Here is a 27,458-nt window from a genome sequence, read left to right on the forward strand (position 1 = left end):
GTTTGAATGAATCATCCACATGCATAATTGAACAAAGAAAGAAAAGAGAAAGAATAAGTTGTGTGAACAAGGGAGAGTGAATTAAGTAACAAGCTACAGGCATAGTATCAGTCTGAGGGGAAGAAAGAGGGGCTACACACAGAGACGATGTGTGACGGTATAATCCTATGTTCCGTCAATCGTTCCCTTGTTCCCATACAGTAAAATTGCAAAATAATCCCCAGAGTCAAATATTGCTGTTATCGCCGAATAATCCACACATGAGCCAAGGCTTAATGCTGGAACAAGACTGATTTAATGGGAACAAGGGTGCTCAATTTATTCAACACATAACTCCTCCTTTGGGCCAGGCTAGATAACTGAGTTTAAGCAGCATATCAAACACAATTATCTACTGGCCACAAAAGTTAAAATTTTTCACAATTCTTAAAAATATACTTTATACAGAACATATTAATATAAAAGCTGAGGGTGATGTGAGCAACATATTCAAAATTCGTGAAAATCCGTTTGGTAGTTTTGGAGTTATACTGTGTGGAAGTTTGACCTGCTCGCCATGAGATTGTAGCCAACTCAGATTTCCATAGAATCAGTGGCAAGAGCCGGTCTCCGTTCAGATAAAATTTGCATGAAAACCGCTGTAGATATCTTCAATCTGGTTCCCTCTGCTTCCCTCGTTTGTCTGTTTCAAACTCCTGACCGCCGTTCTTCTGCCGTATTTAGAAGTGGTTCGTATGGGACTTCCAGAGGGGGACTGGGTGTACATTGAGTGCCATGCCGAAAACAGTTCCAGGCAATCGACGACCAAGTCCTGCTGGCCGCCGTTCGGGAGTTCAGATGGCCGCCGTCCATTGTTCTCGCCACGTGTTCGGATGCCAAAATGGCGGCCACCTCGGAACAGTCCATTAACTTGCGGTTTTCGTGCAGTTACTCAGAGTTCTAAGTTCTAATTGCTACCCAGGGTGGTCCTCGTTCGGTAAACTGACTACTTTAACGAACAAGGGAAATTAACGAAATTAAAGTAACTAATGAACCAGCAATAAAGGTAATATATCCAACAAATAAAGTAGCAGGGAGGGAGAGAACCAAATGAGTGGAGGGTGATTCTTCACACTATGTATCCATTTTAAACCTGCCCCTGGACTTACACGGACAAGCAGTAGTTGTCAAGAATTAGACAAGGCAATTAAGACAAAACAGACATGACTCCCCTCAACCTGGGTTAGCCAAAGACAGATTCATTATTACCCACAGCAGTAAAAATACAAATCTGACATCCACAAAAATTATTTAGGAGTAGACAGGACCTACCAATTAAAAAAAAAAAAAAAAAAAAAAAAAAAAACAACGTAACCTTTATTATTCAATTGAATACAAATGTAATAATACATGTTCTAATTTATTTTACTTGGTATTGGTAGGTACTTTCTGCTCACACACTCAAGTTTGGTAGAGATCCGATTTTCCTTTTTGTTGTCTGCCTACACTTGTTTAGAAATACTTATTGTACAATTCGTATTTTCAGTGGGTTTAACTCGAATTTAGACTATCGTTCTGCTAGTCCAGGCTGGTTAACCTGCCAATGGAATGTAGTGTTACCACTCGCAAGGTCAGCAGTGAAACTTCAGACACCAGTGAGAGGCATACAGGAAAAAAGGAATCAATTAATAGAAAAGCTGCATCATCATGTAACATGCGGTTTCACAGCTGTTCAAACATGATTCATTTCAGTGTTTCTGTAAACACACATTTTCAGCGCAACGCTGGAGAAATATCCGAAACGGCACCATGTTTAATAAGATGTCCTGAAAAGATCTTTTATTATGTTTATTTCTAGTTTGTTTAAATAGTTTTAAACACTGTACCCCCCACAAAGGGTTTGTAGTCAATAAACAGAAATAAAAATGGAACTCGGAAAAAGTAAGTCCAAAATAGCCACGCTGGAATCATTCTTATATATCTACATTGCCAGCTTGGTAATTTCAACTCACAAAACTCAAACTAAACACGATTTTAAATATTGAGACTTGGACGAGGAAATCGCTAAACTGGAAACATTCTGCTATTTAGCCATCTTTCCTGTTTCTGGAAGAAAATGAGCAATTCTGGGTGTAGCAAATAATGCTGCGCGATGATTAATTCTAAAGGTGTACATAGATCTATGAGATCTTTTTAACTTGGAATTTATAATGAAAAGGGATTTTCCAGCAAACGCAATTATTACTATCTTTCAAACAAACCATCATCGTGCTATTCTGTTAAACACACCCCTATGACAAGAGTAGGTATGATCTATTCTAAGAAACAGTTCTGCTGATTAGAACGAACTCTAAACAACAATTTTCAAAATCTAGAGAAATTGGCTTTAAACACAGCTATTTAGGCCATGGTATCAATATATACATACATTCGTTAAAAGGAACACGTGTTTGCCGCCCCCCCCCCCCCCCCCTTAACCCCTTAAGGACCACACTTCTGGAATTAAATGGAATCAGGGCCGGACTGGGAAGAAAATTCGGCCCGGGCATTTTTTAATTACAGCGGCCCACTAAAAAGGGGGCGGGCCAGATAAGGTGTGTTTTGTCATCACCAATGACAAGCACGCCCCATCACAAAGTAAACATGTTGGTTCAATGCTCTTCCAGGGTAGACCATGCGCAGAGCTCTGCTGAAGAGCTCTGGCATGAGAAAATGACCCTGTATTTGTTCTGCACAGCGCAAGCAAATTCAATAACATGCTTGCACTGTGTTTGCTTGACATTTGTCTCTGGTGTCTCAATAGTTGGGATACCAGGAGACAAAAATGCAAGCAAAAGCATATTGTGCAGTGTGTGTGAGGGTGCTGTGTGTGTGTGTAAGGGGTGTAGTGTGTGTGCAAGAGGGGTGCAGTGTGTGTAAGGGGTGTAGTGTGTGTGTAAGGGGTGTAGTTTGTGTGCAAGAGGGGTGCAGTGTGTGTGTGTGTAAGGGGTGTAGTGTGTGTGTAAGGGGTGTAGATTGTGTCCAAGAGGGGTGCCGTGTGTGTGTGTGTAAGGGGTGTAGTGTGTGTGCAAGAGGGTGCAGTGTGTGTGTGTGTGTGTGTGTGTGTTTGCGTGAGGGTGCTATGTGGGTAAGGGTGCTGTGTGTGTGTGTGCTGTGTGTGAGTGGGTGCTGTTTGCGTGAGGATGTCAGGGGTTCAGTGTGTGTGTGTGTGTGTGTGTGAGGGTGCTGTGAGTGTCAGGGGTGCAGTGTGTGTGAGTGAGGGTGCTGTGTGTGTCAGGGGTGCAGTGTGTGTGAGTGAGGGTGCTGTGTGTGTCAGGGGTGCAGTGTGTGTGTGTGTGTGTGTGAGGGTGCTGTGAGTGTCAGGGGTGCAGTGTGTGTGAGTGAGGGTGCTGTGAGTGTCAGGGGTGCAGTGTGGGTGTGTGTATGTGTATGTGTGTGCTAGTGAGGGTGCTGTGAGTGTCAGGGGTGCAGTGTGTGTGTGTTGTGAGTGTCAGGGGTGCAGTGTGTGTGTCCTGTGCACGTCAGGGGTGCAGTGTGTGTGTGTGAGTGTGTGTGTGTGTGAGGGTGCTGTAAGTGTTAGGGGTGCAGTGTGTGTGTGAGTGCTGTGAGTGTTAGGGGTGCAGTGTGTGTGAGTGTGTGTGCTGTGAGTGTTAGGGGTGTCTGTAAAGCTGAAAGATATTTGTACTTGTTTGCAGGGACTAGTTACACTCATGGCAAATTATACTTTGAGAGCCAAGAACTCTGTTGCAGACTGCAAAATGCCAATTCTGTACATTGTATGCTAGCAACAGTTACAACAATCTTCTCTGTTGCATGCATCACACCTGCAAGAGGAAGCTTTCTCACACCTCCCTCTTCCCTCCATTACCTTTTTATTTATTTTTTATTTTATAAATATAATTATATATTTCCTTCCTCACTTCACCGGCTCAGAGTGCACATGCTCTCTGAGCCGACAAAATGGTCCAACCACAGGCTTCCCTATGAGCGCGCAAGGCTATATCCCCCCTCCCTGCTTACCTTATGCCTGGGAGGGGGGAGCCTGCTGCTGGCTTCCATCCCTGGTGGTCTTAGTGGTGAGTGAACTCTAGCCTGTGAGGCTAGAGTTTACTCTCGCGAGACCCGGAGCGTTGCCATGGCAACGGTCCGAATCTCGCGAGAGGAAGCCGGCGGAGCTGTAAGTAGGAGCTCCGCCGGGTCCTCTCCTGGCTCCCTCACTCTCTCCCCAGCCGGCGGCCGCAGTATACTGTATGTGGGCCGGTGAGGGAGATCTTTGATCTCCCCACCGGCCCGCCATGGACTACAGCGGGGCCGGCGCTCGGATAGTGCCGGCCCTGCAAAGACCGGCAGGGGAGATCCTGTGATCTCCCTGCCGGCCTCGGCCCCTGGCCACCGCGGCCCACCGGGCATTTGCCCGGTGTGCCCGATGGCCAGTCCGGGCCTGAATGGAATCATGACATGTCACACATGTCATGTATCCTTAAGGGATTAAATAAATAAAACACTCTTCAGTAGATATACCCACAAATAAAAACTTTTTATATATTTAGTTATGCATTATTTTTCAGAGGGGGAGGGGGTTACAGCAGTTTTAAGTTATCAAAAAATGATAACTATAAAAAAATTTTTTTAATTAAAAATAATTTTAAATATTAATAATTGGACAAGGAATTTCTATTGAAATCTGCACTTTTATAAGCTGCCACAAATGTGAGTGTTCCTTTAAGAGGGTATACCCTAGATATGCACAGATTTTTAAGCCTGTCAACCTATCACAACTACCCACTTCATGCCAGAAGTCAATGCTAGGTGACTTCCGTTTATATATCGGAACTCAGGAGGCATTTAAATTACAAGCAAATCCCAGAAACGGTGTATAGAGAAAGATCACATTACAAATATATATTTATTATCAATAGTATCATGATATTAAGTATTCTTCTAATAGAAATCACTCCAAAATGATAAATCTACTGAGAAAAAGTGTCCGTTTTCAGGGGATTAATATAGCACAAACTCCTCACCGTGTGTAGATCGACTGAAAGTTTCTCAATGGAGGGCTTCAGGCTTTCAACAGCTTTCAAACCATCCTGGAAAAAGCTAAAAGAAAAGAGCGAACAAGGTGGTCAGAAAAGGAACAGCTAAAAATAATCTAAATTTCCTTCTTGTAGGAGGCAATGAATTAAGAGAAATTCTAGTAAACAATAATATGCTACAAGCAGCTACCCTGCCATAAAGGCATACTATATTAATTTCAGCGTAAAGGCAGTGTTTACATTGCTCCCTGTGGACACTTCCAGTGGCAGTCACTCAGACAGCCACTAGAGGTGCTTCCTTCCTGGGTCAGTGCTGCACAACCTGCAGCACTGACGTTCAGCGTCTCCACGCTCTGCATGCAGGCGCTGAACTTTCCTGTGGGACCGTGCACATATAGATGATGCTCAGGCAGATTTTATTGGGAAGAAAATCAACCAAATTCTCCAGTGGCAGCAGAAACACTGTATGGTTTATCAATAAAATCTGTTTAAACAGTATCTATATGTGCCCGTTCTAACTTTATGAATAAGGATTGGAAACCAGTTACTAAGTTGCGGCTCGCGTAGAAAATAATAGGAGCTGCTGCCCAGAACTCCTTGATACTATTTGTGAAATCTAGTGGTTAGTAAACAGACAATATTCGATAAAAGTAGCGACAGGCACGGCAACTAAAAAAAAGCAGAGAACATTGGAGACGAGCCCTGTGTTTGTTTGTTTCCCTGTCAAGTGTTTTTGTCCAGATGACTTTTTTTTTTTACTGAGAAAGTTAAACCTGTAGATCTTGGCCTTTCATTAGGCACTTAGATCTCTATAAATACAATTGCCATGATGCTGTTGCACTATGAAAAACCCTTGCTGACTGTAAAGCATTTATACCTTGAAATCTATCCCCCCCAAAAAAACATTTAGCAAATTAGTTTTCTTTTCTGATTCCTTTGGCAGTAGCAAGCTATAAGTCTGTGACTAGGTAATCTGATTACTAGATCCATTTGTGTGATTAGATTTTCAGTTAAGGGATGAGAAGGCAGAATTCAATTTGCTAAATGTGAGAAATCATTGCAGACAGGAGAAACCAAAGAAAACCTATAATACTGTAAAATCCAGACTAACGAGGCAAGGCACACAAAGCATAGGAAGAGGCAGATATTAACTTTGTTTAAAGGGTAACTCCAACCCTTTAAAAAAAAAAAAATGTAAAAAAAAAATAAAAAAATATTCAATTTAAATGCCTATTAGGCATTTGTAATTAGGTTCACCTCGTTATAAACGAGCAAATGAATCTAAAAGGTGAAGCTCTTGGTGCGCTTTTCCACACCTTGACTGATGTCACAGCATCCCTTGCGCGGTCCAATTAAATGCTTCTGAAAGAGAAGCATTTAACTGGTCCTTTCTCGACGGCTCTAAGCGCACTTAAATGCTCACAACAAACAAACGGACGGAGGAGGACTTTATTTAAATATATATTTTTTTAAAGTACATTTCATAAAACGGCGGGTGGCAGGGAGGGCCAGGAGAGAAGATCCACCTTCCCTGTGCAGCCATGCGCTAATGGCAGACATACATTTTGTACAGAATTTAAATGGATTCCGCGCGCATTAGGCCTCCCCATAGGAAAGCAATAAATCCGTGCTTTCCGACATTCACAACATGAGGACATCCAGCGTCATTTCACAGGGTCAAACTGCGTGAAACAGCAGGAAGCCACTAAAGGTAGTCTTAACACTCATTGCACTTTCTCAAAAAAGTTATACATTGCAAGGGGGTTAAGGGTACTGGGACACTGCACCCAGACTACTTCAATGAGATGAAGTGGTCTGGGTGCCTATAGTGTCTGTTAGAAATGTTTGGTCAGGTGGCTTAGGTGAGCATTGTATTATTTCTTCAAAGACCAGAATACCAGCTTATAAAATAAAGCTCTGCTATAGAGCATTCAATACACATGTTATATTAGTCTGCGTTATGCATAATGCATTGCTTTTAAACATCATTTACATCTACGGCACAATAAAACCTGTGCGCAGGAGACTGAGCCACTTCCATTTACCTGTGTATTTGTATACGTCCATTATTTCTAAATGTTATTTACACAAAAAAACGTCATCCTGTCAACACAATGTGATGGACAAAACTAACCAGTACTCACTGCTTTGATGTAAACAAAGGAATGACTGAGCTTTAATCTTTCAGTAGAACCATGTGACTAATAATTGCCTTAATTACAAAGATCTATCATGAAGCAGTAAACGGGCAGGTACAGGACACGGATGCCAAAAATCATGTAATAAAAAGGTGAGCGGCAGGTCAACAAATGGTAATTTTGATATGGCATGAAAACCACTTTTGTTCAATGCTATATTAGACAACAGCATATAACACTTAAAGGCACACTATAGTCACCAAAACCACTTTAGCTTAATAAAGCAGTTTTGGTGTATGATCATGCCTTTGAAATTTCACTTCTCAATTTTCTGCCATTTAGGAGTTAAATCACTTTTGTTTATGTACATATAGATCTAGCCACACCTTCCCTGGCTGTGACTGACACAGCCTGCATGAAAACAAAATGGTTTCACTTACAATCAGTTGTGACTGACTTGAAAAGATGTTATCTCCGGTTTTTTAAACTGAACTTTAATAACATACAGGAGGTTCCTGCATAGTCTAGCAAGCTATTAACAGATCAAGAGATAAGAAAAGGTAAATTAAACAGAAGTTGCAATAAACGAAGTATAAACATTAGATGACTCTTTACAGAAAGTGTTCAGGAAGGCTGTGTAGGTCACATGCACGGAGGTGTGACTAGGGCTGCATAGACGAAGTGATTTAACTCCTTAGGGGCAGATAATTGAGCAGTATGACTGCAGGGGCTTGATCAACACACAAAACTGCTTCATTAAGCTAAAGTTGTTTTAGTGACCATAGTGTCATTTTAACTGTATACTACCCACAATTAAAGGGACACTTTGTTTACTACCCATATTTAATAAGATACTCTAAGCACCAAAACCACTGCAGCTTCTTGTAGTACAGTAATTACTGTGCAAGGTAGTGTGCAAGGTGTCTTTGCATGCAGTCATTACAGTTTTTGTCAAACTCTTTGGGTGGACTGATAGCACCCATGCTGGTCTCAGCACACCAGGCGTGCCCCCTCTGCTTTCACACAAATAATGACTTTGTTATCCATACGAATTTGGACAGCAATGAGAGAGACTGTGAGCACTAATCAGAGTTGCTGTCAGTGCACATTTTATCAATATCGTCAAACTTTTAACAGATACGGAGGACGAGTAGTGCATTTGATTTAAATCTGGGTTTATTGAGAAAACAATGATGAAGAACAAGACCGAGATTCATCCACAGCAATTTAGAAGTACAATAAATCAATCATCAAAAGGCAGTGTACGAAGTCTGTAGTCAATTGTAGAACAGGAGTATCAGCAGAAACGACACAAGACTCCAGAACCAACATCATATGTGACTATCAATAAGAAAAGAAAAAGAAGTAAACAATATAAACAAATGAAAAAAATAATACATACAAATAATAATGAGTGACACCCAAGAGTGGCTGAACAGAATTCAGTGTAAAAGGAACAAAGCTCCCGAGATCAGATAGTTCAATAAAAGCACATAGCGCAAAATTGCAAAGACAGAAATGCTTCACTTAATAAGGACCACAGTACACGTCAGCCCCAATATATAGTAAAAACCATCACTACTGGGCCGGCTGCAAGGACTACAGTACACATCAGCCCCAATATATAGTAAAAAGAAAAGTATCACACAGCCTGGTTACAATGCTGCCGCCCATCCCATGTGTTCCCTATTAAGGGTTAATAAGTATATAGGGGTGTATATAAAAAATACCCCTCTCTATCTCATTAGAGATATCTTTGCCAGAAGCTCAAGGAAGCAGGCTGAAGGGTCAGTGTTAGGACCCGCTTAGGGGGGTCTGCCTTGACGTTGGCAGGCGTGCATTCCCTCCAATGGCCATTGGAGCAACTAAATGACCTCCATTTGTCTAAATATACATAGGGATTAAAGCGGCACTGTCATGCCGAATTCCGTTTTTTTTTTAACCCCCCTCCCGCCTCAACTACATCCAATCGATCCCCAAATGCCCCTATGCCCCCCACATTACCTATTTTTTATTCTTTATTTTCTGCCCCGATCTATATTCAGGGCGCCGCCATCTTTGTGTGGGTAGGTGAAGTCCCTGTGGGACACGTCATCTACCCACACTACACAGACTGTGAGATTCCCGCACATGCCCAGTGAAACACCTGGACATGCGAACGGGAATTTCACCTATTCATTCATTCATCAGACAGACGAATGAATGAATAGAAAAAATCAGACGAACAAACTAACACTGTGTATCAGTGTTAGTTTGTTCGTTCGGTTTATTACAAGGAGGGAGCTACCGGCGTGCAGCTCCCTCCTTGCATTATGTAAAGACAGAAGCGGCAGGGAGCAGTGCTCCCCACCACTTCATTAGCCCCCCAGGTCCTCCCCTCACTCTATGGGGGTCAATATGACCCCCATAATAGCACAAGGGAGATTCAAATCTCCCCAATGCCCCTACTCGCTATATCGCGAGTAGGGGCATGTCCACTAAACAGTGAGCAGCCTGTGGCTGCTCACTGTAAAAAAAAAAAAAAGGGTAATAAGGGGGGGACGGGGGACCTACTGTCCTCCCCCGCCGGCCCCCACCCCTGGACGGCGGGTGGGGGCCATAATGGGAATGAGGGGGGACCTACTGTCCTCCCCTCAGGCCCCCACCCCTGGGCGGCGGGTGGGGGCCATAATAGTAATAAGGGGGGGGGGGACCTACTGTCCTCCCCTCAGGCCCCCACCCCTGGGCGGCGGGTGGGGGCCATAATAGTAATAAGGGGGGGGGGACCTACTGTCCTCCACCCCCCGGCCCCCACCCCTGGGCGGCGGGTGGGGGCCATAATAGTAATAAGGGGGGGGGACCTACTGTCCTCCACCCCCCGGCCCCCACCCCTGGGCGGCGGGTGGGGGCCATAATAGTAATAGGGGGGGGGGACCTACTGTCCCCCCCCCCGGCCCCCACCCCTGGGCGGCGGGTGGGGGCCATAATAGTAATAAGGGGGGGGGACGGGACCTACTGTCCTCCCCCCCCCGGCCCCCACCCCTGGGCGGCGGGTGGGGGCCATAACAGTAACAAGGGGGGGGGACCTACTGTCCTCCCCCCCGGCCCCCACCCCTGGCCGGCGGGTGGGGGCCATAATAGTAATAAGGGGGGGGGGGGGATCTACTGTCCTCCCCCCCCCGGCCCCCACCCCTGGGCGGCGGGTGGGGGCCATAACGATAATGGGGGGGGACCTACTGTCCTCCCCCCGCCCCCACTAAGTAAATTCCCCCCCCCCCCCATCAAGGTGACTAGGGGTGCCCAAGCCCCTAGTCACCCACCCCCCAACCAGATAAAAAATGCCCCTACCTACCCCCCTCACCCTAAAAAATAGTGAGGGGGGAATAAAATTGCTAACCTGTAAAGTAAAATTAAACTTACCATTCGACGTCTTCTTTTTTCTAAAATCTTCATTTTTCAGCCCCAAAAAAGGCCAAATAAAAAACCATCATAGCCGTCGAACTAAAAATAAAATAAAAAACCCGAGCGCAAAAAAAAAAACCCGACGAAAAAGAAAAAACCCGAGCGCACAAAAAAAATAATCCATCTTCACCCATGGAGGGCTCCGCGCAGACTGAGCTCCGCAGGGCTGGGCAAGGCTTATAAAGCCTTGCCCCGCCCTGCAATTAGCCTAAGAACACTCTGATTGGTGGGTTTAAGCCAATCAGAGTGCTCTTTGTCATTTTACAAGCGTGGGAAAGTTCTTTGGAACTTTCCCACGCTTGTAAAATGACACAGAGCACTGTGATTGGATGGCTTGAAATCCATCCAATCACAGTGCTCTGTGTCATTTTACAAGCGTGGGAAAGTTCTTTGGAACTTTCCCACGCTTGTAAAATGACACAGAGCACTGTGATTGGATGGATTTCAAGCCATCCAATCACAGTGCTCTGTGTCATTTTACAAGCGTGGGAAAATTCTTTGGAACTTTCCCACGCTTGTAAAATGACACAGAGCACTGTGATTGGATGGATTTCAAGCCATCCAATCACAGTGCTCTGTGTCATTTTACAAGCGTGGGAAAATTCTTTGGAACTTTCCCACGCTTGTAAAATGACACAGAGCACTGTGATTGGATGGCTTGAAATCCATCCAATCACAGTGCTCTGTGTCATTTTACAAGCGTGGGAAAATTCCAAAGAACTTTCCCACGCTTGTAAAATGACACAGAGCACTGTGATTGGATGGATTTCAAGCCATCCAATCACAGTGCTCTGTGTCATTTTACAAGCGTGGGAAAATTCTTTGGAACTTTCCCACGCTTGTAAAATGACACAGAGCACTGTGATTGGATGGATTTCAAGCCATCCAATCACAGTGCTCTGTGTCATTTTACAAGCGTGGGAAAATTCTTTGGAACTTTCCCACGCTTGTAAAATGACACAGAGCACTGTGATTGGATGGATTTCAAGCCATCCAATCACAGTGCTCTGTGTCATTTTACAAGCGTGGGAAAATTCCAAAGAACTTTCCCACGCTTGTAAAATGACACAGAGCACTGTGATTGGATGGATTTCAAGCCATCCAATCACAGTGCTCTGTGTCATTTTACAAGCGTGGGAAAATTCCAAAGAACTTTCCCACGCTTGTAAAATGACACAGAGCACTGTGATTGGATGGATTTCAAGCCATCCAATCACAGTGCTCTGTGTCATTTTACAAGCGTGGGAAAGTTCCAAAGAATTTTCCCACGCTTGTAAAATGACACAGAGCACTGTGATTGGATGGATTTCAAGCCATCCAATCACAGTGCTCTGTGTCATTTTACAAGCGTGGGAAAATTCCAAAGAACTTTCCCACGCTTGTAAAATGACAAAGAGCACTCTGATTGGCTTAAACCCACCAATCAGAGTGTTCTTAGGCTAATTGCAGGGCGGGGCAAGGCTTTATAAGCCTTGCCCCGCCCTGCGGAGCTCAGTCTGCGCGGAGCCCTCCATGGGTGAAGATGGATTATTTTTTTGTGCGCTCGGGTTTTTTCTTTTTCGTCGGGTTTTTTTTTTGCGCTCGGGTTTTTTATTTTATTTTTAGTTCGACGGCTATGATGGTTTTTTATTTGGCCTTTTTTGGGGCTGAAAAATGAAGATTTTAGAAAAAAGAAGACGTCGAATGGTAAGTTTAATTTTACTTTACAGGTTAGCAATTTTATTCCCCCCTCACTATTTTTTAGGGTGAGAGGGGTAGGTAGGGGCATTTTTTATTTGGGTGGGGGGTGGGTGACTAGGGGCTTGGGCACCCCTAGTCACCTTGATGGGGGGGGGGGGGGATTTACTTAGTGCCCCCACCCGCCGCCCAGGGGTGGGGGCCGGGGGGGGGGCAGTAGGTCCCCCCCCCTTATTACTATGATGGCCCCCACCCGCCGCCCAGGGGTGGGGGCCGGGGGGGGGAGGACAGTAGGTCCCCCCCCCCTATTACTATTATGGCCCCCACCCGCCGGCCAGGGGTGGGGGCCGGGGGGAGGACAGTAGGTCCCCCCCCCCTTGTTACTGTTATGGCCCCCACCCGCCGCCCAGGGGTGGGGGCCTGGGGGGGGGGGAGGACAGTAGGTCCCCCCCCCCCCTATTACTACTATGGCCCCCACCCGCCGGCCAGGGGTGGGGGCCGGGGGGGAGGACAGTAGGTCCCCCCCCCTACTACTATTATGGCCCCCACCCGCCGCCCAGGGGTGGGGGCCGGGGGGGGGAGGACAGTAGGTCCCCCCCCCTCTTATTACCATTATGGCCCCCACCCGCCGCCCAGGGGTGGGGGCCGGGGGGGAGGACAGTAGGTCCCCCCCCCTTTATTAACATTATGGCCCCCACCCGCCGCCCAGGGGTGGGGGCCGGGGGGGGAAGACAGTAGGTCCCCCCCCCTCATTATCTTTATGGCCCCCACCCACCGCTCAGGGGTGGGGGCCGGGGGGGGGGGGACAATAGGTCTCCCTCCCTTATTTTACTTAACGGCCCCCACCCGTCATTTAGGGGTGGGGGGCAATATTTTTTTATTTTTTTTTCTACAGTGAGCAGCCACAGGCTGCTCACTGCTTACTAGACATGCCCCTACTCGCGGTATAGCGAGTAGGGGCATATTATTTACTAATACCAAGTCATTTTTACTTGGTGTTAGTAAATTTGGCTGAAAGACCAGTTTAGGTCTTTCAGCCTTTTAGTAGATAGCTCCCTGATACCGTGGGAATTAGGGAGTTATCTACTAAGCGGCTGCAAGATGCAGCCACAGCAATGAATAGGATCGGAGTTTCATTCATTTGAATGAAATTCCGATCCGAACAAAGTACCGAATTGCATCCTAACACCAATGGAGAAACAGTGCTCATTCTGTTAGGATGCAATTCGGCAGTTTTGCCGGCGTTCTGTCTAAGTGACAGGACTTTCGGCAATACTGACAGGAAGCATTGTGGGAACAGGGAGGAAAGCTAGGGATCATGGGAAAATTGCTCTGACCAGCGGAAATGAAGCACACTTTGCTCCTCCGCTGGTCAGAGCTGGTCAAGCGGAGGAATCCCATAAGACAAAGAGTCCCTACTTTGTCTTATGGTTTTAAAGAAAACTAAAGAAGAATGGAAGAAATGAATAACAGATCCCGAGAGAGGGTGAGAAGAGGAAGAGATTGAGGAAAGGTAAGTTCGGCATGACAGTGCCGCTTTAAGGAGAGAGCGCAGGTAACTTTTTTTCTTTTCTTTGGCTTCACTTAAGTTATAAAAAGACACATTTGAAAGCCACTGATAAAAATCAACTGGCAATTTTGCTTTTGTGACATAAAATCAAATGGTTCAACAGTTTTCTAGCTGCTAATAATGTGATTAATATTATTTATTAAGAAACGCAGTCTTGTTACCCATAGGGTCTCGATGCGCATACCAGCAATAAAAACAGATAAAACAATATCCAGCAAACAACAGCATTGAAATCAAGTGCAAAAATATCATATTTTTCCTTTTATCTGGTGTTCTCAGTCACACCCTTTACACATTTCATCGCATCCAGTGACTTTCCTCAGGAAATAGATCATAAATAAACAGAAACAAAATACAGAATATATACGTCACTAATAGACCCATCCTTCAACAGATTAATTCCACTGGTTAAAAAAACAAACAAACAAACAAACAAACCCAAACCCAATAAAATGGCCAGGTGTTCCACAAAGTTCAAACTGGAGAATTTTCTGTGAGAGTAGGTATCTCAAGACTTTCTGGGATTGTTCTAAATGTCGATTTGTGTGAAGGTTCAACATAATAATGCAAATTCACGAGGAATAAACCCACCACAAAGAGTCTAGTATAACAGTAACAGACGTTTCAGCCCAGGTTCTTAGAATGGCCGGGTTTAATGTACAATATAGAGGAAACATGGTCAAATACAAGCCTAGGTCAGGATAACAGAGAGATAGTGAAAACGAGAACCAGCCGGAGTCAGGCAAAGCAGGTAAACAAGTCAGGAAAGCGTTACAGAGAAACTCAGGGTCAGGAACAAAGCCAAGGTCAGGACCAGAAATAATGTAACATAAAAAGCAACAAAAGGGTACTGAGAACAGAAACCACGATAGGGTACTGTAAATGGGGCCAGAGGAGTTTAAATATAGTTAGCTTTGATTTGATTGGCCCATATCATGCCTGCAACTCCAGAACGTGTATGAACGGGAATGTCGGACTGACGCTGACCAATCCACTCCGAATATGAATGCTTGGATTCGGGCCCCACAACCAGTTATTTCGTCCGGAGTACACGGCATGTTCGGAGGGTCACGATCGGCTCGAGGACCAGGAAAGTATAGTTTTAATATATTTAAGTATGCGATGGGTTAATATATTTAAGTATGCGCTGAGCAGCAGAAAAATAAATAAATAACTTTAAAACAAGTTTGTTTATCAGTTTGTCTTTGCACTAAATACAGGGCAAATATGCTCAATCCACATATACACAAGCTGCGTTGCTAAAAACCAGGATGCCCAAAGTTATATATTGTCAGCCTGCGATGGTTTCCTACAGCGTCCATGGATAGATTTTCATTAATTTAAAATCGTGGCCATCAAACTGCTCGCTATCCAGTGTAATAATCTCCAGCAATCTTTTTCAGGCATGCAGCTTTGTCTTCTACCAAACCCAGGCTTTTAATTACTAAGAACTGTGACATATCAGCAGTAATATCCTGAAGCCATCATTCCCTGCTCAAAGTGCAATGTGCCTTATTAGAGAGCGCAATTACAGGGTTCGGGTAAAGTCTTTTGTGCCAGAAATTGGTGGCCATTTCATTTCTGCTATGTACGTGTTCAGTGTATAATTAAAATGCAGGTGGCTTGGATTATTACATAGTTTTTCATATAACAAACTCCCCATAACCTCAGGAAGCTACATGCAAACTCAACTCCTCAAATAATGTTCTTTTCACAGAGAACTTGGATACCGATGGGGTGGCTCAATATAGCACAGCATTGTGTTTATTCCCATCAGGACAGAGAATGTCAAAGTCCTACAAAATAACCCTTGGGAACAGACAGGGAAGAAGCCGTGATGCCTCAAAGTCATTGCCACCACATCAATTTCCTAGTATGTGGGGGCAAACCGAGCGCACCTGCCTTGGATTTTCTATGTTTGTAGTGTTTACCACTGTGCACCCAAACAGCAGCAAATGCTTAGAAAGTAAGGAAAATATTGGGAAATAATTTGTTTTGTAATTTATGTTTTTTTATTGAGATGATAGCATGTTACATATGAGCAATAGCACCAGTTACATATTGAAATTAATTGTACAAAGCAGTAGAATTAGTCAAAATGACACATAGAAAAAAAAAAAATAGCAGCACCATTGATCATTTACACGTAAACAGTAGCATTTTACACATTCTTCTAACCACCAGTGTAAGCATACTATGGCTGTCACTCAGCATTAAGTGGCAAAAGAGTACCTGCGCAAGTAAAAGTGGCAGGATTATTACAAGGCATTAAAGGGACACTCCACTACCCTCCTTCCCCCTCCGAAAAAAAAAATATAGTATCAGTTTAGTAGATATACTCTGAATGAAAACTTGCATGTATTTAATTTTGCATCTTTTAAATTGGTGTTATATATAAAAAAAAACAGCTTGCAAACCCTGCAGATCTATTTTCTGTTGCCTTTTCAAGCCCTCCTCTTCTAACCCCACCCAGACATTCTGTGGCTGTCCAATCACAGACTTCCCAATGCAGCTCAATGAGAATTCTTTCCAAGGCAGTGCTCTGGGCAATTGCCTGATTCCTGAGGTAAGTTGCATTGAGCTAAACGAGCCAGAAAGTGACAGGACCTGTTGTCTGTTTGAAAAGTCAGAGGAGTGTAACCAGATTAATTTATAAAAGTGTAAATTTATATTAAAATCTGAACGTTTCCACAAAAAAAAAAAGGGGACTCAATCTACACACATAAAGCATTTCAGCAAGCTAAAGTGCTTTAGGGGTCTGGAGTGAGACAGTACTATTTATTTATAAAATATTTTACCAGGATGGATACATTGAGATTTCTCTTGTTTTCAAGTATGTCCTGGGTCCACAAACACTGCATTGATAGACATATACATTTAATACATAACCGGTAATAAATATATTCAACCATGAGCATGCACCAGGTGCATTCTGTGCTGAGTTATACTATTAAGCTATACATTAAAGAAACATTATAGTTCAGGAATCCCCCTCCCCACAAGATTTATCACTGACTAATGCAACTTTAATAGACTTGCCACCAGGGACCTGCTTAGTCTCCAGAGAGACACGGGCACATTCTATGAGAAGTCCAATGATAGCGGATACATTTGACAACTTTTTACAATTTCCACTGCAGAGTCCCCACTTGGGATATCAATGAGCACTTCAATCTGCAATAAACTAAGAAACTAAAAGTAAATTGTGAATTTGTCACTGCAGAGTGCCATAGGTGATATGACTAGGTAAAAAGTTGCTTCAGACATTCCTCGTGTCCCCAGAGGACACAGAGAGAGCAATATAGACAGTGTGACAAATTGCTGGAGTGTTACCTCTATAGCTGGAATTCCAGCAGGGATTCTGAGCGGAACAGCTCTTCTCCTTCAGTCGTGGGGTATACAGTCTATACTACAGTCACTTTTAATTGAAAACCCTTCAGAATTCAAACCGGCACCGTCACTGCTTGGGGACTTTGCCAAATTTGCAAAGTCCCACAACGGTGACATTGCCGCTGGGAATTCGATGGCCGTAGGGGGCAGGTAAAGGTGAGTTTACCTGCCGCTATCTTGGTCCGGCATGGTCCTTCTTGGCGCTGATGGCACTGCTGTACTCTCGCGCATGGCAAAACTGTGGAGTCACTGATTGGCTGAGAGCACCAATCAACTGCTCTCAACCAATGAGTAGCGCCCCTAACCGGCACCACTCTGCGCTACCTGAAACAAGTTTCAGAAGCTGGATGCCGTCTGGAGGGAGTTGAGATTGGCAGTGGAGGCTCACTTAGGGGTTAAAGGGAAACTGTACTCACCGAAAATACAGCTTATTTTCCTCCCAAACTACATTCTACCCATCCCCTGCACCTCTGTAACCCCCCTTGCAAGACATATAAACTTCAATAAATATTATAATTCTTACCTTATTTCCAGCGCCGCGTCACACATCCATCCTCCATCGTCTACACCCCCTTCCGCGTCATCTGATCAGCTGACCCACCCTCCTTCCCTCCGCCAATGAGCTCATACTCATTGGGAATCATTGGGAAGCAAGAGCGCATGTGCATCTAACGCAGCGCCCCGCCCCTCGCATGCTTCACGCGGGGATTCATTGAATCCCCTTGTGAAGCTGCATTAGACCCACGTGATGTGCGACGTCCTCATACAGTGCGTGGGGGTGTCGCACGTCGTAACTCATCTTTCCTCTCCTATGGACGCGGAAGCACCATCTAGCGGCTATGTAAGAGAAGGCAGCTGGAGGTGGGATTTTCAATTTAATCAAAACACTGCGGTTTAGCAAAAACCACAGTGTTTTGACAAACTTGGTTAAGGGTAGAGGGTCAAGGCACCCAGACCACTCAAATGAGATGAAGTGGTCTGGGTGCCTAGAGTGTCCCTTTAAACTGTATAGAAACGGTTTAACCCACTGAGGTAAGGGCCTCCTGGCTCCATAACAACTTCACGAAGATTAAGTTGTTATGGTACCAGAAGTGCCCACTTAATTATGTTTCATATATAAATATTTGATGTGAAATGAAAGCCCTGAACAAAATGATGTATAATAAGTATGGATACATTCTAGGTCCAAGTTTTGATTCAGAACTTGGACAATTGCCTCTGTCCTTAACGGGTTAAGAAGAAATGGGAATACACAATATTGGGGTTAAAAGTTGTTTTCATCTCCACAGGTTTTACACATATTTTTAATTTAAAGCTATATTTCATGTTAAGTACAGGGTTGCGCAATAAAATAACAGAATTCATAATTCTCACTTAAAGTGAAGTTAATTCTAATGTGGAACCATGTCCAAATCCCCTCCACATGAAGCAGAGTTTTGGAAGGAGTCAGTGGATCCTCCTTCCGTCTGTCCTGCTGAATAGAGTACCGTATATACTCGAGTATAAGCCGACCCGAATATAGGCCGAGGCCTCTAATTTTACCCCAAAAAACTGGGAAAACTTATTGACTCGACTAAGACTAGGGTGGGAAATGCAGCAGCTACTGGTAAATTTCTAAATAAAATTAGATCCTAAAAAAATTATATTAATTGAATATTTATTTCCAGTGTGTATATAATGAATGCAGTGTGTGTGTATGAGTGCAGCGTGTGTGTGTATATGAGTGCAGCGTGTGTGTGTATGAGTGCAGCGTGTGTGTGTATGAGTGCAGCGTGTGTGTATGAGTGCAGCGTATGTATGAATGCAGTGTGTGTATGAGTGCAGTGTGTCACGATACCTTACCTCTCATCCTCGGACCCACGCACTACAGCCTCCTCCTTCACTGAGCGGCACGGCACCTCTGACGCCGGCCGCTCAGACAGAGCGGAATTTCTAAGTTCGGCGCATGCGCGCCACTGCCGTCGGCTTGAAGCCGATAAGATCCTGACGCAGCCACGCCCCCGGACCTTTTGGGGGCGTGGTTTTAAGGCAACACACACCACACTATAAAAGGGCTGTCCTGACAGCAGTAAGACGCCCTAGTGTGGTTCTTGCTGGTTCGACTAGTGCTATTTATGTGACATTTGTATTCTCTCCTGGTATTTGACTTTTGGCTACTCTATTTGACTACTCTACTCTCTGGTTCCCTGTACTTTGGCTTGCTTATCGTTATTCCCGTATTCTGTTATCCCTTGACCTCTGGCTATCCCATTTGACTACTCTAACGTGAGTCCGGCCATTCTAAGGTCCGGTATACGTTCTTTAGTTAGGTTACACTCTGCGAGAAGGGGTCACTATCGTGACACAGTGTGTATGTGTGCAGTGTGTGTGTGTGCAGTGTGTGTATGTGTGCAGTGTGTGTATGAATGCAGTGTGTGTATGTGTGCAGTGTGTGTGTGTGAGTGCAGTGTGTGTGTGTATGTGAGCAGTGTGTGTGTGTATGTGTGCAGTGTGTGTGTGTATGTGTGCAGTGTGTGTGTGTATGTGTGCAGTGTGTGTATATGAGTGCAGTGTGTGTGTGTATGAGTGCAGTGTGTGTGTATGTGTGCAGTGTGTGTGTGTGTGCAGTGTGTGTGTGTGTGCAGTGTGTGTGTGTGTGTGTGTGTATTGCAGAGCCTTGGTGGGGGTGGGCAATTTTATTTTATTTTTTTACTGATTTTAATATTTTTATCATTTTATTTTATTTAATAATTTTAATATTTATTTTTATTATTATTTGTAATATTATTATTTATTTATTTGTTTTGAATATATCTTTATTGATTTCACAATATAAACGCATATATCAAACTGGTTTGTGGTAAAACTAGTAGTTGCCCACGCAGGGGCATATACTTCGGCAAATAAAGGTGCAAACATTTGGTCGCTTACGCAGAAGCAGATGTATCATATCTTGTATAGCATAACATAGTCAGTGAAGGCAATCATGTGCGCCAAGAATCATGGTATGGCGTGTTATTTAACTACATAACAGAAAATAACCTAAGCCTATAGTGCTGATAAAAGGGAGGCAATATGTTCTTAGTATGACAGCGTATGAAAAAGCATTAACTGTATATTAGTTTCAAGTGTAGTACAGTCGATGCGGTTAGACGCCTACGTTGAGGCGTGCGTTTTAAAATTGTAGTTGGCATGAGGCAAACTTATTATGGTTTCATCTGACTAGCATGCGGTTGCCTGCGTAGAGGCGTGTGGGTCATTGTATGCACTTATTCACATATATTATGTATACATAGGCTGTTCAAGTTTAGGCATCATGCATTATTAAAATAAGTCAGTGCATGGTCAGGTAGAATATAAGCAGTACAGTTAAAGCTACAAACATGTAGGACACATTGTGATAGCCTGGCTTAATGTATAGCAAAGCTATTCGGTTGTCATGTAGCTGGCAGGAATTATGTATGCAGCAATAGACAGCAGCAATCATTGACCCCTTGGGGCATTATAGCATAAACTATTTATTCCTTTAGTATTTTAAGCTACCGTAGTAATGACCAACTTGTATCGAATAGGCAAAGCAAGTAAAAACCAAATTTACGTATAGAACAGTTACTTAGGCAAATCATAAAACAGTCCCTTTATCCTTATCTGTCCTTTGTTGTTTCATTCATTCCTTGCTTGGGACAGGGCTCAGGTGAAGTGGACCCGTAAATCTGCAATGAGTCTCTCCGCTGGAGGTGGCCCAGTAGTGCCTGGCAAAGTAGGTTGGAGCTGCACAGGCTGCTCTCTGCTGTGGCCTCTGGTACGCTAATGCCAAGGGTGCCTCTACTGGCCAAGCCAGTCTGTCGTCACAAGGGCTCTCTATCACCCCCGGTGCATCAGTCCCCCTCTGTTCCCCTCCAGGCCTGCTCCGGCCGTGCAACCAGGAACACTGCGGTGCTGTGGGCACTCAGGGATGTCGGCAGTCCGGCAGACTCCCACCCCTGAAAAGTCCTCGGCCCCTTGTCCCCTGCACCTCCCCAGCTCCTGCAGTTCCCCGTCGGAGCTCCAGCCCCATGGTGCCTCACCCTTCTCCGGTCTCATGCATGTCGCCGGCGCTCGCCTCCCCGGCCACCGGTCCGCCGGGGGTCCAGCTCACCCCTATGACACATGGCTCACAAAGTTGGGGGCATCTTTCCCTGGACCACCACCAAATCCTGGGGATAGGGCCGGCTCCGCGTCGACCATTCTGCCACCTGGGGGGGTCCATCCGCGGGATCCGACACACCAGAGGGCCCAGGAGACCACGCGTAACTCCCTGCAGCTTTTGCATGCAGCGGCCATCTTGGCTCTTCATGAGGAGGGATTCCTCATTCCTCTTGAAGGTGGACGGCTTCCACCTTATCAGCTCCCACATCTGCTGGCTGGCTGTGCTGTATGCAGCCTTTGCCAGTATAGGCGTCCAGCACGTTGCCGAGGCGGGAGCTCCCGTCACGGCGCGGGCGGCCGCCATGTGGCCGGGATAACCCCCACCGGCCGGGGGGGGGGGACAGGGCCGTGCCCCGGGCCGGGAGTTGCTCTTTGTCGGAGTTCTCCCCTCTTGTGGCTGCTTCAGCCCGGGTGCCTCGGCTCAGCGCTTCCCCGCGGCCCAGGTATTGGGCGCATGCGGTCGGGCTCTCAGCCGTTGGTAGGCCGGGGATGGCCGTCTCCGCTCATCTGACAGGTGAGGAGTGACATGCGGGTAGCGGGTGAAAGCATAGGCCATTCTCCGTGCATTGGTGTCGGAGGCTTCGTCTTTCAAGCGGTCAGTAGCCATATTTTGTGCTGTTTTCATGAGCTCACAGCCGGAGCTCAAGCTGATGGCCTCCAGTCGGCCCAGCGGCCCGGCCCCGCCCCCCTATTTATTTATTTGTATTATTTTATTATTATTAATATATATATATATTTTTTTTTTCGTCCCCCCTCCCTGCTTGCCAGCTGGCCAGGGAGGGGGGCTCTCCTTCCCTGGTGGTCCAGTGTCATTGGTAGTTCAGTAGGGGGGAGAGGGGGGCTGGCAGAGCTGTAACTTACTTGTCCTGCAGCTCCTGTCAGCTCTCTCTTCCTCCGCGCCGTCCGTTCAGCACCTCGGTCAGCTCCCAGTGTAAGTCTCGCGAGAGCCGCTTACAGTGTGAGCTGACAGAAGAGCTGACCGGACGGCGCGGAGGAGGAGAGAGCTGACAGGAGCTGCAGGACAGGTAAGTTACAGCTCTGCCAGCCCCCCTCTCCCCCTGTCTGTATTATGGCAATGCAAATTGCCATAATACAGACTATTGACTCGAGTATAAGCCGAGTTGGGGTTTTTCAGCACAAAAAATGTGCTGAAAAACTCGGCTTATACTCGAGTATATATGGTAGATAGATGTATCTGTGGATGATTAATGATGGAATATGGAACGGCCTATAGTGTTGTTCCTGAAAGCTGTCAGGAATGGAGAGGTGAGATTAAGGGGAACATACTTAATTACCATTTCCCTGCTGTGATATGAGCCTTGCAACTTCCTGAAAGAATATATACACTGGGAGTTATGCTTTTTCAGCTTGATTTAGTTCCATAAAAATCTGCATCAATATTAAGGGACAGTCTGTCATTCAGCTCTCTAAATGCAAAGATACATACCCTGCACACATCTGTGCATTCAAACACTAACACTACACACAAATAGACACCTGCATTCCAGTCCCTTATTCAAACTATCCATTGTGTCACAGAAAAAATAATATACATTCAAAGTGACGGTTAGGGTGCAAATTAAGCGACAGGTGAAAAAAATGATTTTGTGTCAACAACATTTTGAAAAATCTACGCCAACGTGCCCATGGACATTTTTTTTCAAATGTTGGCAACTATGTGGAATAGAGAGCCATACTGTATTCACTGTGTGCCAAATCAATATACTTTCAAATCAGGCAGCCTGAACCCTGCCTACTCCCATTCTGAAAGCGAATTGGTCGCCATTTCCAATCACCATGTGATGGATTTTTCTTTTGTCTCCTCTAGCTTTCTCTAAACACAGGGAAGGCAGGGAAGCTAGTAATGGGCAGTGCCATCTTCAAGAAGACTTTCAGAGTCCCTTAGATTTCATGCTGCTCTGACAGCTCTCGCACTGATTTGAGGAGTCTTGCTGGAGCTCACAGGCAGCGGGGAGGCAAGGGCCTAACCAAGGATCCGGAGCACTGAGCAATCAAAACCGGTCAGTTGATGGTGGCTGGGTACAGGGCAATGTGGGTAAAGGGTCCCGATTGGCACAGCAGGCAGGTATGCCATGAGTTCAGAAAACGAGAATCCCAATGGTTTGTTCCAGCACAACTCCCATCACCCTCAGTTATGGTGTGGATGGCTTAGGGTGTGGAGAGTTGCATCAATAAAGCAGCAGGAGAGGATAATAACCCATAATGCCAGTGAAGCAGGTTCATGTATTGGTCCTACACACACACACACAACTTACCAGCTGCTGCTAGCCTGTGCCAACCCATCTCTTAGCTGCTGCTGCTAGCCTGTGCCACATTCATATTTTACCTGCTGCTGCCAAATTATGTCTCATAATTTCTTTCCTGCAGCTGGCAGCCTATACCACATCATCTTTTGCCTGCTGCAGCTAGCCAGTGACATTTCATCTCTTACCTACAGCAAGGAGCTTATTGAAGGCCCCATCAGCAGAATCTTGCCCAGGGCCAAATGAATATTAAAGATAGCCCTAGGGCTGCACGTACAGAAACAAAAGTGATTTAACTTCTAAATGGCAGAGAATTGAGCAGTGTGACTGCAGGGGCACCATTTATACACCAAAACTGCATTCATTAAGCTAAAGTTGTTTTGCTGACTATATTGTCCCTTTAGGTTCAATTGTAGTCATATTGTAATTGAATTACTTAAAGCTTCGTACAACAAATATAGGTTTAATATCAGGCTTTTACAGCAGTCAAAACATAAAAAAAAATATCTTAAGATTTCTACACTTCTCATATATAATTAACGAAACAGGCCCACTGTGAGCATTCACTAGTCTATGTTTAACTCCTTTGGAGTGAGCAATGTATGCATTTAATAGCTAACTTGACATATGCATAATTAGCAATGGGGAGAAAAAGAAAAAAAAACTGTTTAAAAAGATTAAAAAGAAATTCTAATTAGACATCATTTGGTTTAATTAAACACACTATGAGTATTTCCAAAGGTATTGGCAAACTCTTATCCTTACATTACCTGCACTTAAGCAGATAATCCTGACTGCCAAACTTCAATTACATTATGAAGACTGTTTGATGGCAACAGCACAGTAATAGATTGGATATGACAAGTAAAGACCAATACAGAGTTCAGGGGCTTGGAGCTTGCAGCCTTTTCAAGATACAAGAAAAGGCATGGCAGAGGTGGAATATCTTCATTAAAAAAAAAAAGCATGTGAGGGAAGAAATGGTGAGAAGAAGAAGGTTTGGGGTAAATAGGCTATCAAATTATTACCACTTCATATTTTTGTTCCATTTTTTTTTCTTGCAAATGTCAGTGGCAAGCAATGAGATTGAAGAAGGTGTAAAGACGTGAACAACAGCTTCCTGATGTGTTCCCTGATCTACGGAATGTTCAAGTCACAATGAAAGCGAGTGGTATGCAATTACAAAATGTTAAATTGCTAGCTAATTACACATGACCATTTGTAAGCCACTAGTGATGATCAGCAAAGTTTAGTTAGAGTGTGTAGTTTGCCAACAATGTAAACTCTGGAATCTGAATAGATGTATTTGAGGCCACCACTCTTCACCCCCTCCACTTGCTGAATCATGAAAAGTAATAGGAAAAAAAAAAACAGGAATCGAGAGATACAGCTAACTTTAACATATAGATAGACTGGAAAGTATAAAACCGCCTTATCGTACTAACACAGCCAGTTGCGGAAAGTGATATACTGGAGAGTAAGGAAGTATTGTGTGCTTCCTGGCAGCCTTAACCACAGCTCCATTTATCCTTTTATACAGCCACACTACTGTTAACTATGTAAGGAAATATTTGTACATGCTCCAACATCAAGTTCTGCATCTCTGTTTCTCTCTCTGTGTGGTATATTAAAATAAAATTAAATACAAGTGTAGCAAACGTGAGAACCCAACTGTGCTAACCTGTTATAAAACACTCGGAAATGTTTTATACTCATATAGCCATTGGCGAATACCCTGCCGCCTTCAAACATACGCCATTATTGGATAATCACAAACCTGTTGCTATTTGCTCGTTTCTCTGAATGCACAGTATAGTTACATTGGAAAGAAAAGGCGATATATTTTACCAGGATGTCACATTGACAATAACAATTATATTATCTACTTACTTGCATTGCGCGTGGAAGTACTTAATTAAGTTTTGCAGTAGATCAACTCCTTTTTTGATCTTTATTTCATTCACTTTCAGCAGGTACTGTTAAAGAAACAGAAAAGGCACTTAATGCTTAAAAATCTCACCAGATTGTCAGGAATGTGAAGTGAATCAAAAAAAAATTGTAGGCCACGAAATCCAAAATGTTAAATGTTCTCCAAGCCAGCTTTTCAGTTAAAAGTTAATTTTCAATTCAGATTCTGGTTAATAATTCTACAAGTATTTTAAATTGAGGAATATTTTTCATATAGACAAATTAACAGGTGTGTGTGTGTGTGTGTATACATATATATATATATACACACACACACACACACACGGAAATGCATCTCAATGATACGCATCCCAAGTCTGCCATATATTTTTCAACCTAATCTATTATTTTCAAAGTCAGAGTGCCTTCGTTAGCATGTGCTTCTCACATGGTTATACGTAAATAACAGCTCATAGACATCCATCAAAGGCAATAAAATTAATTTCTTCACTGATTGACCTCTTTGGGACGGAGTATCACGTGGGCAAAGCAACATACATTTCTTGGAAGAGAACATCAAACTTATAATTGCGGTCTACTGGAAATAATTACCTGCTTTTGACATTGTCACATTAGTCACAAGTGAAAATATTATGGCATTCTAAATGAACCCTTTCAGGAGCCTCTCGCTGCACGTTCAGACCAAGGCTTGCTTAATAAAGCATATAAATGAATCTGACATGTATAGCCAGGGGTAGGCAATCCTTTTCCTCTTAAGCTGCTATGCACTACTACTATGATAAGTGTACAAAGTGTGACTCAATGGGCACATTAGTGCAGATTTACATTAAATAGTGCATGCACAAAGACACGGTTTTGAACACAGTCGATCTAAAAACAAGCCAAATGGTACTTGGACCCATCAGCATAGTTTGCAAGGGGATCCTATTTCCTTTACCACTTTAAAAATATAATTTTTTATTTTTTTAAGACAATTTTTTATACTGCAGTCCAGATGCTCTGCAAAACCAAACCGCTTCAATCTATGTCACCTTAGGAACAAAACAGTGCCTGTGATGAGAATGGAGGTGCGAAATGCTTAATATAGATTTATAAAGCTCCCACTCAGCATGTTCCTATCGCTCTACCTCACCTTTACACATTTTTTTTGCATGTGTATAAAAAAAAAAATGAATGTTTGGAATTTGCAGAGCCTACATTTTCATTACTGTACTTTAAATCCTGTGTGGTCTCTGCAGCCAAAAGTGTGACATTATATCAATATCTAGGCCCCTAAAGATTTAAAACTGAAGTGTGGGCTTCGCTGTTAAAATGTTTGAAAGAAGAAATGCAGCTATATTTAGAACTTGGAGATAAAAGTTACATATAGCTGCACTTTGTCCATTCCAAGACACCAACATGCAGGAAGAGATCTTTAGTGAAATACAGCCTTCCATTTATACCTTTAACCCCTTAAGGACCAAACTTCTGGAATAAAATGGAATCATGACGTGTCACACATGTCATGTGTCCTTAAGGGGTTAATGGTGATTTCGCCCAAAAAATTTGGGATGACAATATATCAACCAAAAAGTTGACAATTAGCTTTCTGATCTAAACATTCGTACCATTAGAGTTGCCACAATACATTTTTATTCAGTTTTAAGTTTGATGGGATCATTTTTCTTTATATAACGCTGAAAACAGACAGGGTTTCCAACTTCTTCAGTAAACAATGTTTGGTGTCACAAAAAAAGAGTCAACATGATATCTTAACTAAATCCCAGATCATCAGATCCAAATAAAGGGTCTTCCCATCAGCTAAAGGGGCTGGTGACCACTTGGACTTAAGCAGGTAGAGTGAACTGCTTGGATGAGGCACAGAGAG

General features: G+C 44.0%; 1 protein-coding gene across 4 annotated transcripts in view; it reads right to left on the reverse strand.

Annotated features, from left to right (window-relative positions):
• Positions 1-27,458, reverse strand: part of ASAP2 (ArfGAP with SH3 domain, ankyrin repeat and PH domain 2) — a 205,313-nt gene that overhangs the window by 60,297 nt on the left and 117,558 nt on the right. For all 4 annotated transcript variants that reach the window (XM_063442173.1, XM_063442175.1, XM_063442172.1 and 1 more), the window contains exons 7-8: positions 25,553-25,638; positions 5,004-5,079 (exon numbers count right to left, since the gene is read on the reverse strand). In XM_063442173.1, the coding sequence (XP_063298243.1) occupies positions 5,004-5,079; positions 25,553-25,638 (162 nt within the window). The remainder of the gene's footprint in view (positions 1-5,003; positions 5,080-25,552; positions 25,639-27,458) is intronic.

The sequence above is a fragment of the Pelobates fuscus genome, chromosome 2 (assembly GCF_036172605.1).
Source record: "Pelobates fuscus isolate aPelFus1 chromosome 2, aPelFus1.pri, whole genome shotgun sequence".
NCBI lineage: Eukaryota > Metazoa > Chordata > Amphibia > Anura > Pelobatidae > Pelobates > Pelobates fuscus.